Raw genomic sequence first — 17,888 nt, forward strand, 5'->3', positions numbered from 1 at the left:
GTTGGGCAGGGTTCACAAGAGGCCTTTTCAGGCCTCCCTGCAGTCAAGGTGGGATCAGACATCCCAGGACTGGAGTGTTCCAATCGCACTGGGAACTTGGTTTCAGCAGACCACAGGTGTTTGGCTTCTTCCGGATTTGTTCCGGGGTGTTCCCATTGTTCGTCCACCGCCGGAGAGAGAGTTGTTTACGGACGCATCTCTGACGGGGTGGGGTGCTCATCTGGACGAGCACATGGTTTCGGGAGTTTGGGATTGCTCTCAGGCCTCCCTACATATCAATGTACTGGAGTTGGAGGCCGTTTCCCTGGCGCTTCTAGCGTTCAAGCCTTTCCTGGAGGGCAGTCATGTACGTCTTCACACCGACAACATGTCTGTGGCGTCGTATGTGAACAAGCAGGGGGGGACTCGGTCTCACAGTCTTTCCGACATTGCATGTCGCATTCTCAAGTGGTGTCACGCCCAGCACATTCTGTTGTCAGCAGTGTACTTGAAGGGCAGTCTGAACGTCCTTGCAGACACTTTGAGCAGAGGGGACAGGATTGTTCATTCAGAGTGGACTCTCACACACCAGTCTTTGCAGCGGCTTTGGTCGCAGATCGACAAGCCCAAGATAGATCTCTTTGCGACGAGGTTTTCGGCGAGACTTCCTCTCTTTGTGTCCCCCTTCCCGGATCCTCTGGCCTGGAAGGTGAATGCTCTGGAAGTGGATTGGTCAGATCTTCCGGCGTATGCCTTCCCTCCGTTCTGCCTCTTAGGCAAAGTCCTCAGGAAAGTGGACTTGGAGAAACCAGCGCTGGTTCTGGTCGCTCCTCTGTGGCCAAGCCAGCACTGGTTTCCCGACCTACTGCGTCTAGCAGTTCGGCCCCCAATCCCTCTCGCCCTGAAAAGAGGAGATCTCGTGCAGCCTCGGTCAGGCGTTCAGCACGAGAACCCACAGATCCTGGCCCTTCACGCGTGGATTCTGTCCGAAGCGCTTTGCGTAGGGCAGGGGCCTCTTCCCCTACTCTGAGATTCGTTGGACATGCACATAGAAAATCGACTTCTTCGGTTTACTCATCGCACTGGGCCTCTTGGTCTAGGTGGTGCGCGCTTAACGGGGTTAAACCTCTTTCTCCTAGGTCTATTCATGTAGCCAACCATCTGTCTTGGTTGGCTGATCAGGGGGCTTCTCCCTCTTCTATTAGGGTCCGGAGGTCGGCGATCTCTTCGACCCTCGCGCAATTAGGCCACAAAATTTCGCTCGGAGGGGTTATCGCTAGTGTTATTAAGGGGGCTGCCCTTTTAGCAGCTCGTTCAAAATCGCTTCTCCCTGCATGGGATTTGTTCCTGGTCTTACGTTTCTTAGCCTCGGATGAGTTCGAGCCTCTTTTGTCAGCCACTTTGGCCGATTTGACGCGTAAGACTGTGTTTTTAACGCTTCTCTCTACTTCGAGGAGAGGTAGTGAGGTGCATTCTTTGTCGGGTTTAGACAAGGATATTGCGTTCGAGAAGGATGGTTCCATTTCTCTCAAATTTGTTCCCGGCTTTCTCGCGAAAAACCAGAAACCTGGCCAGCTTTCTCCAATCTTGCGCATTCCACCCTTGAGCAAGATTTTGGCTCCTGGAGATCCCGATATTGCAAATTGTCCTGTGAGAGCTCTCCGATGTTACCTGTCTCGAACTCGGCCTGTTAGGTCAGAAAGTCAAAAGCTTCTTTTCATATCTTTAAACACGGCTAGGTGTAAGGATATAGCGAAGGTGACTCTGGCCAAATGGATCTCCACTCTGATCAAACGAGCATATGCCTGGTGGCTAGTGCAGTCGGGTGATGCTAGGGCAGTGTTGCCTCTCACCGCGGCTAGAACCCATGAGGCGAGAGCCTGGGCATCCTCGGTGGCAGTTCTTCGGTCCGGCAAGCTAGCCGAGGTACTGGAAGCTGCGTATTGGCGCTCTGAGGACGTTTTCGTCAACTTTTACCTCAGAGACGTCGCTTCTGTCAGACAGGATGGAAGCTCCGCGCTGCCTGCCATGGTAGCGGCGGGACAGGTCCTGCGTGCCTAGTTTTGGTAAGTACCCACCACCTATAGTAGCAATCTGCTATATGTGAGTTGGGTAATAATATGTAATTTAATCCAAAATTTTAATAATAAATTTTCATTTAATTAATATACTTACCCAACTCACATCGTTTAAACCCTCCCACCTCCCCGCTGTGGTGGTATTGGGTTCTAAAAAAGTAGTGAGTTGGGCTTCGTTCGAATGATACAAATGGCGGTGTATGCGCACGCATACGGATGTTGGACCGGACATCGGTCTGATATTATGGGATGGATCACTCTTTTTTAGGGTGGTCTCCCTTGTTACCAAGGGGAACGCGTACAGCGTTACCAGCACTGAACTAGAGTTAATTGCTATATGTGAGTTGGGTAAGTATATTAATTAAATGAAAATTTATTATTAAAATTTTGGATTGCGCCTCGTTTTGGTGCTGGCCGGGACGGCTGTTATGAATATGATACCGGAAATCACGCCCGGACAGTAAGCCTCCCGTAAACCATCACAGATACTGTCAGGCTTTTACACACAGTACAAACACCCTTCCATTTGAACGCTCACCAAACGGGAACATCTGTGGGTACCCTAACTACGTAAAGAGCGAGCAATTTTTAAAGAATTAATTTTGCAGATTGTCTCGAACACTTTTTGGACCCATTCTGAACTCAGGTCAAAAATGAGTTACTTCCCTTCTATCGATGTAAACTGTCGATAGCCGTGGATCGATGATTATCAGAATGTTTTTGGACCGTGGTGCGTTTTTGCGCTAGACCTAACTTTTAAAATCTAAATAATAAATTGACAGCTTGTTACAACATTCTTTAATCATAAAAGAATTTGTTTTTCATCAAGACAAGATCAGAAAAGCCCGGAAGCAGGGTCACGCAAGGGTCGTCGCAGACGACGGTTTACAGTACATATCGCCGTTCCTCTCAACAGTCAAAAGCCATCGCTAGAGTTCTTGTGAACCACAGTCGTTTGTTTCGTGCATAAAAACGTGCTATTGTAGATAAGCTCACATCGAGTCACGTTCAAATGACTAACTGACGACTACATTGTGAAAAAGGGAAACTGGATGACACGAGTTCACAATGGCTCAGGGGTAAGATAAACCACGCAAAAATAAATTCTTTGAAAATTGTTCGCTCTTTACGGAGGGCACCTAGGATGTTCTCAATCGGTGAGTGTTTAAATGAAAGGGTGTTTGTACTGTGTGTAAAAGCCTGACCGTATCTGTGATGGTTTACGGGAGGCTTACTGTGCCTTTAATTCTGATCATAATGTTTATATTTTTAATTTTTGAGTCACTTGAGAAAAAGTGACTCTATGTAATCGGTCAGTGTTAGTCTGTCCGGCCGGCCGGCCGTCCCCGGCCGGCCGGCCGTCCGTAGACACCACCTTAACGTTGGACTTTTCTCGGAAACTATCAAAGCGATCGGGCTCATATTTTGTTTAGTCGTGACCTCCAATGACCTCTACACTTTAACGATGGTTTCGTTGACCTTTGACCTTTTTCAAGGTCACAGGTCAGCGTCAAAGGAAAAATTAGACATTTTATATCTTTTCTCGAAAACTATCAAAGCGATCGGGCTCATATTTTGTTTAGTCGTGACCTCCAATGACCTCTACACTTTAACGATGGTTTCGTTGACCTTTGACCTTTTTCAAGGTCACAGGTCAGCGTCAAAGGAAAAATTAGACATTTTATATCTTTGACAAAGTTCATCGGATGTGATTGAAACTTTGTAGGATTATTCTTTACATCAAAGTATTTACATCTGTAGCCTTTTACGAACGTTATCAGAAAAACAAGGGAGATAACTAGCCTTTTCTGTTCGGCAACACACAACTTAACGTTGGGCTTTTCTCGGAAACTATAAAAGTGACCGGGCTCAAATTTTATGTGAACGTGACTCATTGTGTTGTGAATAGCAATTTCTTCCTGTCCATCTGATGCCTCATATAATATTCAGAACTGCGAAAGTGACTCGATCGAGCGTTTGCTCTTCTTGTTAGAGCTTGTTTTTAATCCAAATATAACATATTTATATGTTTTTGGAATCAGAAAATGATGAAGAATACGTTGAACGTAAATTTGGATCGTTTTATAAATTATTATTTTTTTTTACAATTTTCAGATTTTTAATGACCAAAGTCATTAGTTAATTTTTAAGCCACCAAGCTGAAATACAATACCGAAGTCCGGCCTTCGTCGATGATTGCTTGGCCAAAATTTCAATCAATTTGATTGAAAAATGAGGGTGTGACAGTGCCGCCTCAACTTTTACAAAAAGCCGGATATGACGTCATCAAAGGTATGTATCAAAAAAAAGAAAAAAACATCCGGGGATATCATTCCCAGAAACACTCATGTAAAATTTCATAAAGATCGGTCTAGTAGTTTGGTCTGAATCGCTCTACACACACACGCACACACACACATACACCACACCCTCGTCTCGATTCCCCCCTCAACGTTAAAACTTTAGAAGACACTTGCAAGGCAAATTTTCGCGCCGCGGTGCCGATGACGCAAATAACTCTCGCGACAAAACGATTGGTCCGTAAAGTCGCGTCATCAACCGGTTCATGAATGGCCCGTGTATGAATGGCATTCCTTCTGTTGTGATGACGTGCGCACCTCGTCATTGATGTGACTTGGAAAATCGGTCGGATTTAGGTACCCCCAAGATCTTATGTCGAAATTAGATACCTTTACCCTACCGATCCAGAACTGCAAAGGAAACGTTAATCAAACTTCTATAATCATTGAAAAAGCTAAAAATCTGATCGAGCATGAAGAGGTAGCGATCGTGTGGTAGCGATCGTTGGCTGACAGACGGCATATTACTCGACAAAAAGGCAACAAAAACAATAAAATCTCACCTGAAAAAAATAATCACAAATCCCGCCTTCGGCCTCAACTGTGAAAAGTGTGTAATATGTCACATACGGCATAGGATTGCCCGGGAATGACAACGTAAGTGAAAGTACCGATCGTTGGAAACCCCTGACAGACGACGGTCGGGCATTCCAAGAAATGGACACGGCGCGGAATTTCGCGGAATTTCGGTCATTGTAAATGCTTTCCTATGAAGTACAGACTATAAAGGTGTGTTTTCAATGTCAAAATAAAATCATGTTATCATTTCTTGTGGTAAAATAAGCTTACTTGGTTTATCTGTGAAGACTTAGTTTTTCGGACAGACAGCTTCCAGTTCTCGATTCGATTTTTTGTGTGCAAAATATGTAATGCAAAATTCATATTTGTGCTTTTGTTTTTGTTTGTATGGTTAGATATTGCAGCTCTGCTATCAAATATGACCATTCAGTGTGAATTGAGTGCCTTTTCGTTTCAATTTTCACATCAATGGTTGGCTTCTGTCATGCAGAAGGAAATGGCGTCTGTCAGGATTCACACGATCGCTACCAAACACATGTGCATAAAATGCCAACAAAACAACTCAAACGAATTTTTTTTTCAGAATTGTATTCAAAATGACACATTTGTGCATTGCATATAAAACAAGAGGCGAAGCCTTCAAGGCTCACGTAAGAAATCGACAAACAGTAACACAAACTCAATCACTCCGTCACACATACACACACACACACACACGCACAGACAGACACACAGACACAGACACACACACACACACACACACACACACACACACACACACACACAGTAAGCATAGGTGAAACTATATGCAAGAAAGCGAGACCCTGGATCTGCCAAGAAGTCTCGGCCCGCTCACAATAACAATGACCGAGACTTTCAGTAATTCCTTTGCGTGACGTCTAACCCTCTTACGTCATAATGTGACGTCTTCAAATAGTTTCTATCACACACGTCGAACACTTTTGACCGAGACTGACGTAATCCATAGACTCGGAAATGTTAAAGTTTCTACCACAGACATACACACATACATACGCACGCACGCACGCACAGACAGACAAAGTTTATCATCGCATAGGCTACACTTACGTGAGCCAAAAAACCACTGAGAAAATTGGTTCAGCAAGTTAGAAATCAGAGCACATTGTGCAGTCAATAGAATGTCTCAATACCGTGAAACCTGCCTACACTGCTTAAGCCAACATTGAAGTTGATCTTTGAATTGTCATCCTAAAGGGATTTATTTTTTAGTGATGCTCCCCCCCCAAAAAAAATTCTTTGTATATTTATTTGCATCTTTTTTTGTTTAAAATTGCAGAGTCAAACCCGGTCTCTTCCCATCCGAGACCTTGACAAGTCAATGCTGGGTGTGTGTAAGCAGCTTAAAGGCATCAGCCCACAGGACATTCACAGCCTGCAAGTACTGGTTGAGCCTCGTTGCAAGGAGTTTGTAGACTGGTTGAAAGACACCATGAAAGGTTGCTGTTACTTTTTTAAGCTTTCCTTGTTGAAAAATCAATGTGTTGTGGGTTTTTTTATCCAAAAAGGAAAATAGCAGTGTGGTTCAAGGGTAAGAATAAGAATGGCCATGGAAGGAAGAGCACTTTTTGTGTTTTGTTTTGTACAATGTTGAACTCTTATAAGTTGACTGCACTAAGCTGTCCTTATTGCCTGCATCATGTATTTGTTCCAAGGTTCATAGTTCATGAGTGGGTTGTGCTGGTCAATTGAAGACACTCGCCTGCTTTCAGATATTTTGGTTTCTGGAGTTTTGTGAGAACCAGAAAATACTTCAGAGGAAAAAAAAATGTGTCTGAAACCATACTTAATTTTGTGACAATAGTACCCACATGCTCATAGCCTGTCCCTTGCTTACACAATAGGAACATCTGTTTTATTACTTTAGCAGGTACCATTTGCAGACTTCAAACTACTCTGGAAAGCTTGCAACTTAAAAATAAGATTTGAATTTTATGGAGAACTTGCCCCTTTTTTTTTAGCCTTCATGTGTTTTTTTATGGGTTTGTTCCTGTGATTGGTGTATATATACACAAAAGATGTCCGTTTTCTCTCCATTTTAGATGGCGTGAAGGAATTGAATGTCTTCGTGGACCTTGCATCCATCTCGGCAGGAGATGATCCTTGGGCCATTGCGCAAGTTGACTGCTTCCATGCCTCAGCTACTGGCTATGCTCCACTCATCTTCATGAACAAATGCAAAGGCTGCAGCCACTTACTGAAACAGTGCAAGATGGTCTTTTCGAATGTCAACGCGGACCCTAAATTGCCAGAGAAACTGGTAAGAGCAGTGATGTAGAAGATAATGTTGCTTTCTGGTCAGAATATAATTACCTTTCAAAAGAGAAGACTTTCATGTTCGTGATTTGTGTTTAGTTTGTGGCATCCAGTTTGAAAGGTATGGTCAATTACCTTCCCCTACACCCCCCACCCCCATAAGCTCTGACATTTGTGTTCATTTTTGCATGTGTGTATTAATGTATGCAAATGGTTTCAGAATGATACAAGCAACCTACTGGACTGGTTCAAAGATGCCCAGATGGCCCATGGATCTGTGGAAAAGACATCAATGGCTCAGGTCGCCAGCATCAATGAGAAGGGAGTCTTTAAAGTTTGCAGCAGTGGAAAACCTGATCTGGTAAGTTTTTTAAAAAAAGGACAAAGTTCAAAAGTGGTATTTTAGTGTAGAAAGTTTTCTTTTTGACACTCATTTCCGCATATGCATTTAATTGTGGTACCGTCAAAGCCATTTCTAACTGACCAAATCAAATGGTTGCTAAAGATATGAAGCAAAACATGTTTAGAAAGATATAGAATCTCAAGTCATTGTGTAGCATTTACACACTCTTTTAGTTGAGCACCATCAAATTCATTTGACTTGATCAACACTGACACAGTTGTACTTTCTTTCTGACTGAATTAACAGTGACACAGTTGCACTTACCGTACTTCCGGGACTATCAGGCGCAACTTTTGTCCTCAACTTTGACCCCTGCGTCCTATTGACTGGTATCGCCTGGTGTATGGCTAAAAAGAAAAGCACACATGTACCCAAATCACTTCACAAAGAAGCATAACACTATTCTCTAGTGATATGTATGTTTCTGCTACTATGACCATGGCTAAGTTTCCTCTCAGACATCAAAGGTGTTGGTCTCATAGTTGAAAATTGGGACGTTCATTGATTGGGGTCAGAAGATCTGTGTTTGTCAACTAAGGCAGGCTGCTGGTCTCAGCTGAAAATATTGGTCATTGACCCGAGGTCACAAGGCCAGCCAGCAGTGGCTTTGATCTCACCGCACATTCAGGAGCAAAAATATTTTCCCTCTGTGTTTCCTTTGACTTGCGGCCAATACACCGGAAGATTTTTTGTGTTGATTTTTCTCATTTTCTCCTTGTGCCTTGTTGTCCCAAAATGCGGTACTTTCTAACTGGATTAACACTGATCTAGTTGCATTTACTTTGTGACGTGAGTAACAAGTACTGATGTAGTTGCACTCTCTTTCTCAGAGTCTACAGAGTGTCATTCAACTTAGTGTATCAGAAGAAGTGACACTCGCAAAAAAGGCAGGCAAGCACAGCACACATGATTTTCACCTTCGGGTCTACAGCTATGACGACTTGATGGATCTACAGAGTCGCCTGATGTTGGTGGCAGGGCAAGCTGATAAGGGCAAGGACAACGTGGATCGTTTTATCACAGTAAGAAAATGTGTCTTTCTGTCGATCTGGCATGATAACAATAATGGTAACACTAGCAGCGATGATAGGTCTGAAGGACAAGTTCTTGCAGCCTAAATCCCAGAAGGATTTCTCTGATACTGTAACTTTGGCTGTGACTTGTTTCCTGTGTTTGATAACATAGAACTTTGTGAAATTCTGGTAGATCGTCACTCTTGAGGGTTATGTTGGGGTTAAGGACGGAGTAAGTGCGGACAATTATTGTCCTTTACTAAAATAGTTTAAAAGCTAGAGCTTTTAAAGCTCTTGCATATTGTGGTTTGATTCCCTCCAGACATGATTAAATTATTGTTGAACGTCGTTGAATTTCAATATCACAGCGGGGCCAAGTTAAGATAAAATAAGGAAAACTTATTTTCTTACATGACACAGATCAAGCAGCATATATATCACTCTTACACTGAATATGTCTGTATAATTTGAGTTCCATCATGGTAATGCATATCCCACAGGTCATGGAGAGCCTGGTGAGACTGGGCAAGACGTATGTTAAGCTGTGTAGCGACGGCTGTGTGCTCTTCCTGGACTGGAGTGTGGAGTTCCTGTGTGACATAGAGCGACCCGTCTGCTGCATCTCTGAGTTTTCAAATCAGGGAAAACTCAAGGGACATCGCAGCAAGGAGAGAGACAGTGGCGGCATTGCAGATGACTTGGAGGTACAGTAATTGATTGGTTTGTTTGGTTGTTCTTTTTCACTTTCTTGCTCTTGTGCGAGTCCTGTTGCACCTCAGATCACTACTGTTACCAAGATGAACAACCCATCATTGGGTTATGTGTGCATTTGGTGTGTTACTCATTAGAGTTTTTATGCATCTGTTAGATGACTCATTAGTGTGTGTGTGTGAATCTGTTCGATGGTTTGTGTTCATCTTTTCTTCTTGCAGGTCTTCATCGCTGGAATGGCAGGATTTCTCGAAGACTGTCACAAGGAGTGGCTGCAGTACGTGGACCAGAAACGCAAGGACTACCCACAGCTCAACATCTACACTGTGGAACAGCTCGTCTTCCTGCAGCAACAGCTGGTCAGAGTGGGCTCTGATGATGTTTCGAAGTATGTATTTATTTACAGGAGGTTAGCTGATATTCAACAGTTGACTCTGGCTGAATTGTGAAGGCGTGTGCAGCAATGATAATAAACACTGAATGCGGACAATTACAGAAACAGGAAGACTGCAGTTTTATCCATAAAAGCATATTTTGACAGTTCAATAGTGTTATACCTGAGCTGTTCTTCAGTATTGGTGACAGAAAGGGGGAAAAGTGGTCAACATTTAAATCTGTAGTTTTTAAAATATAGCTTTTCATAAAGCAGAAAAACTGTAGTATCTGATTTACAAAAAGAAAAATCACTGGTTTACATGATTCTTACATAATCTTACTTTTAAAGCTGGTTTTTGTGTGTGTCTGTGTGTGTGTTTGTATGATAACGATAGGCTCCGAAACGGCAGCACCGACTGAGACGGGAATTGCAGAAAATGTTCTTTGCCACTCGAGTCGTGTCAAAGGGTACTTTTTGAATAGCAAATTTGAAAGGATTCTTTAAAAACACGGCGGAAAACATTATATACCCTGTGAGCTATCGAGGATCCTCCCCGTCTGGGCTGTCGAAACATGGTCTTGTTAAAAGACGTTTTCAAATGGTCAACGGGGAGATACACTCGAAGCACATGCAGTGAAGTTATGTTGCCAAATCATCAAAGATCAACATTTCACTACACGGATCGATGCACACAGTCGAAATAGATGTGACTTTCACACGACCGAAGACTACTTACTAGCAGACTAGCAGACTATAATTTTTAGGTATTGTTCTAGTATTCACTAATGTTGCATTGATATTACTGGCACCCCTTTTAAACTGATATGGCTTTTACCTTTACAAGGCGACGATGTGAATTTGTGATGTAGATATGTGGCTGGTTAACCCTTTGCCTCCCGCATTCTGAGAGCCTGTTGCTTATCTATTTCCCAGTGCAAGGGGAGTAACTCCGTACAAGGCACCCGGTTACCAACTTTAAAAAATCATATAAAAATAACTACTGTTCACATTTTAATGTAGTTTGGATCTAAAAATTGCTGAAAGATTTAACTTCTTTAAAATGAAACACCAGGAGAGTTTTACCTTAATCCACAGCTTGGAAAAAAATGATAAAGTTGACTGATGCAAAAATCCACGTTTTCAGAATATATTCTAGTCCCCTTCTCTTGCTTTTTTAGGCACAAAAATGTTCCAAGTGGCAAAATTGTAAATTATACACAACTGCTAGTCAGTCAGCAACATCATTTAATAAAAATAACAGTTATTATAATGGTGCTAGGTGTTTTTTCAGGACCAGTTTGTATTACGTTACACAATGCTCATTTCGAAAGTATCAGTGATATGACATTCTGTTATTAGAGTTAATAAAAACTATACAAAACTTTGCGTTGTTGGCTTGCTAATTTTGTCAGTCACTAAAATTAACAGAAGATGCACATAAGAGACAAAGTAGTTAGTGGATGGACTGAGCCAGGTGCTGGTGGAACTCTGCGAAACATTCTCCTTTGCACAAGTGAAGATCGCAGATGACACACCCAAAGACAGTTTCGGGGACCGACAGGTGTCACACCAACATCGAACTTTTTTGGCTGGACAGGAGTAGTTCTATCACTCCACCTTGTTGTCAGTTCATTACGATTCTGTTTTGACAGCCGTTTTTTTTTTTCGACGAGGATTTGGAGCAGCAAGAGCAGGTAAAATTATATCACTGTCACCACTATCACCATGGTTATCACTATCACGATCACTGTCACTCGATTCAAATTCCCTCAGAAGCTGTTCATCGTTCACAACAACATCTAGGTCAATGTCACTTTCGTCCTTCTTGTTAATTTCGTCCAAAGAAAACCCCTCAAAACCACCTTCATCACTATCACTCTCGCCCATGATGGCACGCCAGAAGTCGCCATTGCTAAGATTCTCCATTTTGGCCACACAAAAAATTGACAAACTTTAAAAAATCACAAAAATCGAACCACTTTTAGTTTTGCCATGCAGTTTTCACAGGAAAACACCTTACTTCCTCCGGAAACGGAAGTGCGTATTAGCGGTATTGAATGATGGGATAGGTCAAAGCGAAACCGAAAGTAAGCGACCTAGTGTTTAGCGGCCGCTATCGGGCGTTACGGGAACTATAAAAGGCTCATTTTGCGGGCGCTAGCGGGCGCTGCGGGAGGCATTGGGTTAAGCACGAGTATGTAAATACTTGTGTGTGTGTGTGAGTTGTGTCTGTGTGTGCATGACAGTGTAATGTACGTATGTATGCATGCATGGTGATGTGTGTCTGCATATGTGTCTGGTTGGTTTTTATTTTATTTTTACCGTGCCGTGCCAAGATGAAATCCTTTTGCAAAATTGGTGAATAAATATCTTGTATCTTGTACTAGCAGACGACAAGATCTAAATATTTAGATCAGTGAGAGCAATCCGTTGAAGAACAGTTACTCCGCTTATTCGTCTTCAGTTAAGCTTATTTCCCCTGCCATAAGTTTCCTTGCAGATCTGCAGTCGCGTAGTGAAATGAACTAGTGTCATCGGAAGATTCTTCTCAGTCAATGATCAAAGCACAGTAAGTTCTATGCTGACAAAAGTCACTTTTGGAAAACACGACCATTGACTTCATTTATAAGCCCAAAGGTAACAATATCGACAAGAATGTACGCATTTGACATTAAATGAAACATTCATAGAAAGTGCCCAACTCACCAGATCTGCCAAAATAGCCTTCATTCGTGAAAAACGATGATTTTAATCAGACAGGTATCGGAAATAATCTCTTGGTAACCTGCGTTTCTCCTTCCGAAGCGACGTGACGGCGCCACATTTGTTTGTTTTTGGCTGTTTATCGCGAAACAACACTGTTGAAATTTGTGTGTAAAATATCATAAATGTGTGGCGTGTAATCTCCGAATCAGTTCGTTATCTGCGTTTCGATGGTAATTCAGTTAGCGTGGAGTTACTTTGAATCGAAGGTGAAGGTAACCTGCGTTGCATGTGGGACGGCGTGAGCAAATTTGATTGCAATATTTTATGCAGGAAATAAATTTCAATGATTCTGGCTCAGTCTTGTAGATCTGTTATGCAGTGTTTTGGTAGTGTATCTGCTTTTCTACTATGAAGCTCATTTGGAGTGATACGCTGATCGAAGTGGGGTACCCTATGTGGGACATCAGCCGTATGCAGATTACGCCTCAGAACACTCTCACATTTCACAAAGACAACAATAATTTGCAACATTTCAAGAACTGCATCAGTTTTATTAGATACTATTTCAACAAAAACAGCACAAACACGACTATTATCAACAACACAGAACTGGAGGTAAACATTTTCACAGTAAATCTTAATATTTCTATATCTATTGAATGATTTTGGTATTTTCTTTGATTGTGCCGATTCTCCTATCTCTCTGGCATGTACTGGGTGCTTTGTGACCAGTTTCTCCCCTAGACTGTATTGAAAAATGCGTCCGTGTGAGCTGACCACCACTTGTGACCAGTAGCAAAGAACAACTCACCTATGATAGTGAATTCCAGTGGTGCTAAATAGTCCTAAAAGCTTAAGACCACTTTTTTAGCATTTACTTTTTTCCTTCCATTGGAGATGGCTCTGGTGTGATGCCTTACAGACTCTCGTAGAAGCAGCTCACATTGATTTGATTTAGGGTGTGCACGTTAAAGATCCCACGATTGACAAAGGGGTCTTTCCTGGCAAAATTGTATAGGCATAGATAAAAATGTCCACCAAAATACCCGTGTGACTTGGAAAAATAGGCCGTGAAAAGTAGGATATGCGCCGAAATGGCTGCGATCTGCTGGTCGATGTGAATGCGTGATGTATTGTGTAAAAAAAATGCCATCTCACACAGCATAAATAAATCCCTGCGCCTTGAATATGTGCGCAATATAAATTGCATAAAATAAATTTTTTTTTTAAAAATCAAAAAAAATCCCTGCGCTCAGAACTGTACCCACGGAATACGCGCGATATAAGCCTCATATTGATTGATTGATTTATATCCCGCGGCAGAACTTTCTTTTCACTTACCAGCCTTCGACACTGCTTGTTGCATCTTATGTGTTGAATAATTGTCGTTTTTTTAAGCTTTTGCTAAATGTTGTCATGTACATATTATCTAGTTGATGTTTGTGTTGTGTGTGTACCAGACACGTGTACCCCATGCTGTCACTGCTGAAGGCAGACTGCAGTCCCCAGGACCTGGAGCAGGCTCTACAGGAGGCCATGGATCATGTTGACACCTTGCAGCAACAAGAGCATTGCAGTGCTGCACAACCATCACCCAAGCTCCCACCAGTGGGTGGCAGTGACAAAATGGAGATGTTTGTGAAAGAACTGGTGGAAACAGGATTCTCCAGAACCTTGGCGATGAAGGCAGCAAATGAAGTGGGAACAGAGGATGTTGACAATGGCAAGTATTAAAAATTGTATATTTGCCTGCAAGGAATTTTTCCTTTGAGTGGCTGTAGTTAGGGACATGTGTTTGAGTGGTTGTCATTGGAGAAAGTGTTCATGTGACAGTGTTGCATTAACCCTTATTTTTGTGATTTTGAAACCATTAGATTTTCTATGTGAACCAGCAGGGTCTTGCATCTGCATATCTTGACATAGGAATAACCATAACCTTGCAAAGATCCTCAGAATAAAATGGGAATGCATGCTGGGTATTTTTGGTGTTTCTATAGCCCACCAAACTGTAACATGGATTACAGGATCGTTTTTGTAAATATTTGGTCTTATGCTTATGTGTACAAATGAAAGGGTGTAAGTCTCCACATAAGTTGACCGAATATATTTGAAAAAATCTCCACCCTCAAGCCACCAGGCCCAGCCGGGATTCAAACCCTGAACCTTCCACATTGAGGGCTGATGTCGGAACCATCAGGCTGTTGCACCAGTCAAAATATTTGTTTTTAAATACTTCATTATAATTATGTCACTGTATGTGTGCAGAACAGTTCTGTTTATGCAATCCCGATGTGTTCTACTGAGAAGAAGATAGATGTAGGTATTTGAAGAATGGAACAGACTTTTTTTGCTCAGTTTTAAAAGTGCCTCTGTTCTCTTTGTTTCTTCAAGGCATCGCATGGTGCATGGAACATGAAGGAGACATGGAGGACCCAGAGGAGGAAATGAATGAGAGTGAAGAAGAAGAAGATACCCCGATGGAAGTAGGAGGTGTGAAGAAGATGGTGGGTGACAGACTAAAGGAATGGGTGACAAGGACAGAGACCATCACACAGAGCGCCGTTGGATGGCTTGAAAAAATAGACAAGAGGTAGTTATGGAATTGTTATTACCGTTTTTCTATATATTCGAGTTCACATGCATTTTACTGCTTGGGGTTGAACGATACACTTTTCAGCGAGTGAACTTATTTAATGTTATCTCCTTTGTGAGATGGGAATTCTTTTATTTTGTATGCATAACGGACCTCTCCAATCTGTTTATGTCTGTCATTCAAGGGACACTTGTGACCTTACTACAGCAAATCCATCGCCTCATGTTTTAACTGCTCTTGTCATGGCAGGTTATGCTCGTGTTAGGCTTGCCTGTAGCTGAAAGATTACACGCAAGTGCTTTAGATCCAACAAATAAAAACATTCCAGCTCTACATTGTGTCTTTATAGTAGTCAAACTATGTCCATGTGGTACAAATGTTTATAATAGGGTTGATGAATATCAGTTTGGTTCCCAGTGAGGAGCAGACAGCAGTCAGTGGATATGGAGCTGTTGTTTCCCCTCATTTAGCAAACTCATTTATAATTATGCACATGGTTTTCTCTTCTGTTTTTACTTTGACATTTGGATTTATGATGCACATGTAAAAAGATAATTTGTGGATGTGTGACCAGGGAGAGAGGGAAAACACTGCAGTCCCTACGAGACAACCTGACCAGAGTGTGGTGCACATTTCTGGAGACAGTCTCATCCAGTGGAATGGATTTCCTCAGTCTGGAACATCTTGGCATTGTGCTCAGATATCTTGCTGCCCAAGGTGAGAGAATATTTCTGGACAAGCCATTATAAGCCACTATTTGGGTCAAACTAAATGTACATGTATTTAGTATACATTATGAACGCAGTGTTCATGCAGTATGAAACAAAAATAAACAACTAAAAGGTATGACAGTTAGATTTGAAGTATTTGGTTAGTCTCAGTTGTACATGGTAGTTCCTATTACTGGTATCAGAGGGAATATACCCTGGATGACCGTGTCATGCTGCCCACAAGGCATTCAAAACTCTGACCATAAGGTGTTCCAAAGACTAAAAAGCTTAGGAACGCAGAATTGGTATCGGAGGGATTACTAGTGATTTTTTCTCTCTGTTTTCAGATGAGAGGCAGTTCAATAGACAGCTGCAACCAAATGTTAAGCCAAAGGTGCCCAATCTGATTGTGTGCCCCAAAAGTGAGTATTTTCTTGATCAGTTTCTCCTTTTATTCCATTTCCTTCTGGTTTCAAATTCAGACATGGGATTCTTCTGTAAAATTACGGAATTCCGTAAATTTTTAGGCTCCAGGGATCATTCTTGAGATTTGTGCAAATCCGCTGAGAAAATTTTGGGGTATATGTAGGTATAGACCCAAGTTTTTCGGCCGGTCCGCTGATCGCGACGCTCCATTCCATACTATTCTTGAACGGTTGGTTCCTAAAACTGTCAGACTGTTGCTGATCGATCCGTATGGGAACGCGCTCTTTGTCCTGTGTCTTTGTCTCCTACAGTCACCGTTTCAACGTAGCTATCGGGGATTCAGTATAAGCATACCGTATGAGAATGATTCGGCGCCATTTTTACATCGCTTCGAGCCACTTGCCAAAATGATGAGGAAGCTAAAGCGAGACGAAACCGTTCTATCCCGGGAAATTGACCAGCAGAAGTACAAGAAAAATCTCTGGAGATTCGACTGGCTCGATGAAGTTGTATCATTGAGCTGGAAATACGAGAAAGGCCAGAAGACACAAGACGTGAAACTGAAAGTTGGCGATGCTTTTGCTAAAATCAACTTGCCGGGAAAAGCTCAGTGCACTTTGTGCAACGATGTTAATGTTATCAACTACGGTTCCAATGGAAAGACTGCCCTCAAAAGCCACTTGAAAAGCAACAAGCACCTGACTATCCTGAAAACCCAGTCGTGTCACTGTAATCAGTCACTGGGGTCGTTTGGCACCGACAAGGTAAGAACATTGAAACCACACCGTCACACGCCACCCCCCCCCCCCCCCACCCCCCATCCCCCTCTCTCTCTCTCTCTCTCTCTCTCTCTCTCTCTCTCTCTCTCTCTCTCTCTCTCTCTCTCTCTCTCTCTCTCTCTCTCTCTCTTTCTCCTCCTTATTTTGAGTCTTAGCGTAAAATTAATTTGAGAAACATGGGAAGGAAGAGAAGGGGGGGGGGGGGGGGGGGGGGGGGGCTATGATTAAGCTGAAATATGCATTTCAGGGCCATTTTTGTGTGTCTAAAACACTAAAAACCTTCAGCTTCTGGGGGCTTTGCCCCCAGACCCCGACCAGGGGCGTTGCCCCTGGACCCTACTGGGGGCCGCAGAAGGCCCCCAGACCCCCACCTTTCTTTTCCTTAATTATCACTTTTTCTGAATCCCATGTCTGCAAATTGCTTGTACAGATACAACGTCAGCTCTGTAGGAAGGCTGTTTCTGTTGTGTTGAACATTCACCGCCCCTCCCCCTTTTTCCCTTGTAAGCTTTGAGCTTTATTTCAAGAGGTAAATAGCCTGAGTGACTGTTTTGCAGGAGAAGTGCTGAGCGTCGTGACGTACATGTACATGTTCCCTGAAGATGAGACGACTCTCCTGCCACAGCCTGATGAAGTTCTGCTGTGCACAGAGAACACTACGTTTGAACAGGTCCGTTTCTTTACATTTCTTCACCCCCAAACACCAGGCATGATGGAAATCAACCAAATCCTAAAGTTTTGATTTGGTTTAACTGCTTCAGGAGAAGGCCATATGTACTGTTCTTAAATCAAACATCAACAATTTTCAGGGAAATTTTTACTTCAGCTAAGTACCCTGCTTGAAACAGCAAAACACATTCAAACATGCAATGCACCGAGGAGAGAGATTCAATAAGATAAACTGCATACAGTTTTCTCTCAGCTCACTTTAATTGTGTGT

At 42.5% G+C, this 17,888-nt stretch overlaps 1 protein-coding gene across 1 annotated transcript in view; it reads left to right on the forward strand.

The window, feature by feature from the left end:
* Positions 1-17,888, forward strand: part of LOC138961177 (E3 ubiquitin-protein ligase rnf213-alpha-like) — a 181,053-nt gene that overhangs the window by 34,169 nt on the left and 128,996 nt on the right. Inside the window, exons 6-16 of the mRNA XM_070332777.1 lie at positions 6,255-6,414; positions 7,018-7,235; positions 7,452-7,592; positions 8,465-8,656; positions 9,148-9,351; positions 9,580-9,746; positions 13,901-14,163; positions 14,832-15,030; positions 15,608-15,750; positions 16,091-16,165; positions 17,506-17,618. Coding sequence (XP_070188878.1) covers positions 6,255-6,414; positions 7,018-7,235; positions 7,452-7,592; positions 8,465-8,656; positions 9,148-9,351; positions 9,580-9,746; positions 13,901-14,163; positions 14,832-15,030; positions 15,608-15,750; positions 16,091-16,165; positions 17,506-17,618 — 1,875 coding nt within the window. The remainder of the gene's footprint in view (positions 1-6,254; positions 6,415-7,017; positions 7,236-7,451; positions 7,593-8,464; positions 8,657-9,147; positions 9,352-9,579; positions 9,747-13,900; positions 14,164-14,831; positions 15,031-15,607; positions 15,751-16,090; positions 16,166-17,505; positions 17,619-17,888) is intronic.

The sequence above is a fragment of the Littorina saxatilis genome, linkage group LG3 (genome assembly GCF_037325665.1).
Source record: "Littorina saxatilis isolate snail1 linkage group LG3, US_GU_Lsax_2.0, whole genome shotgun sequence".
Lineage (NCBI taxonomy): Eukaryota > Metazoa > Mollusca > Gastropoda > Littorinimorpha > Littorinidae > Littorina > Littorina saxatilis.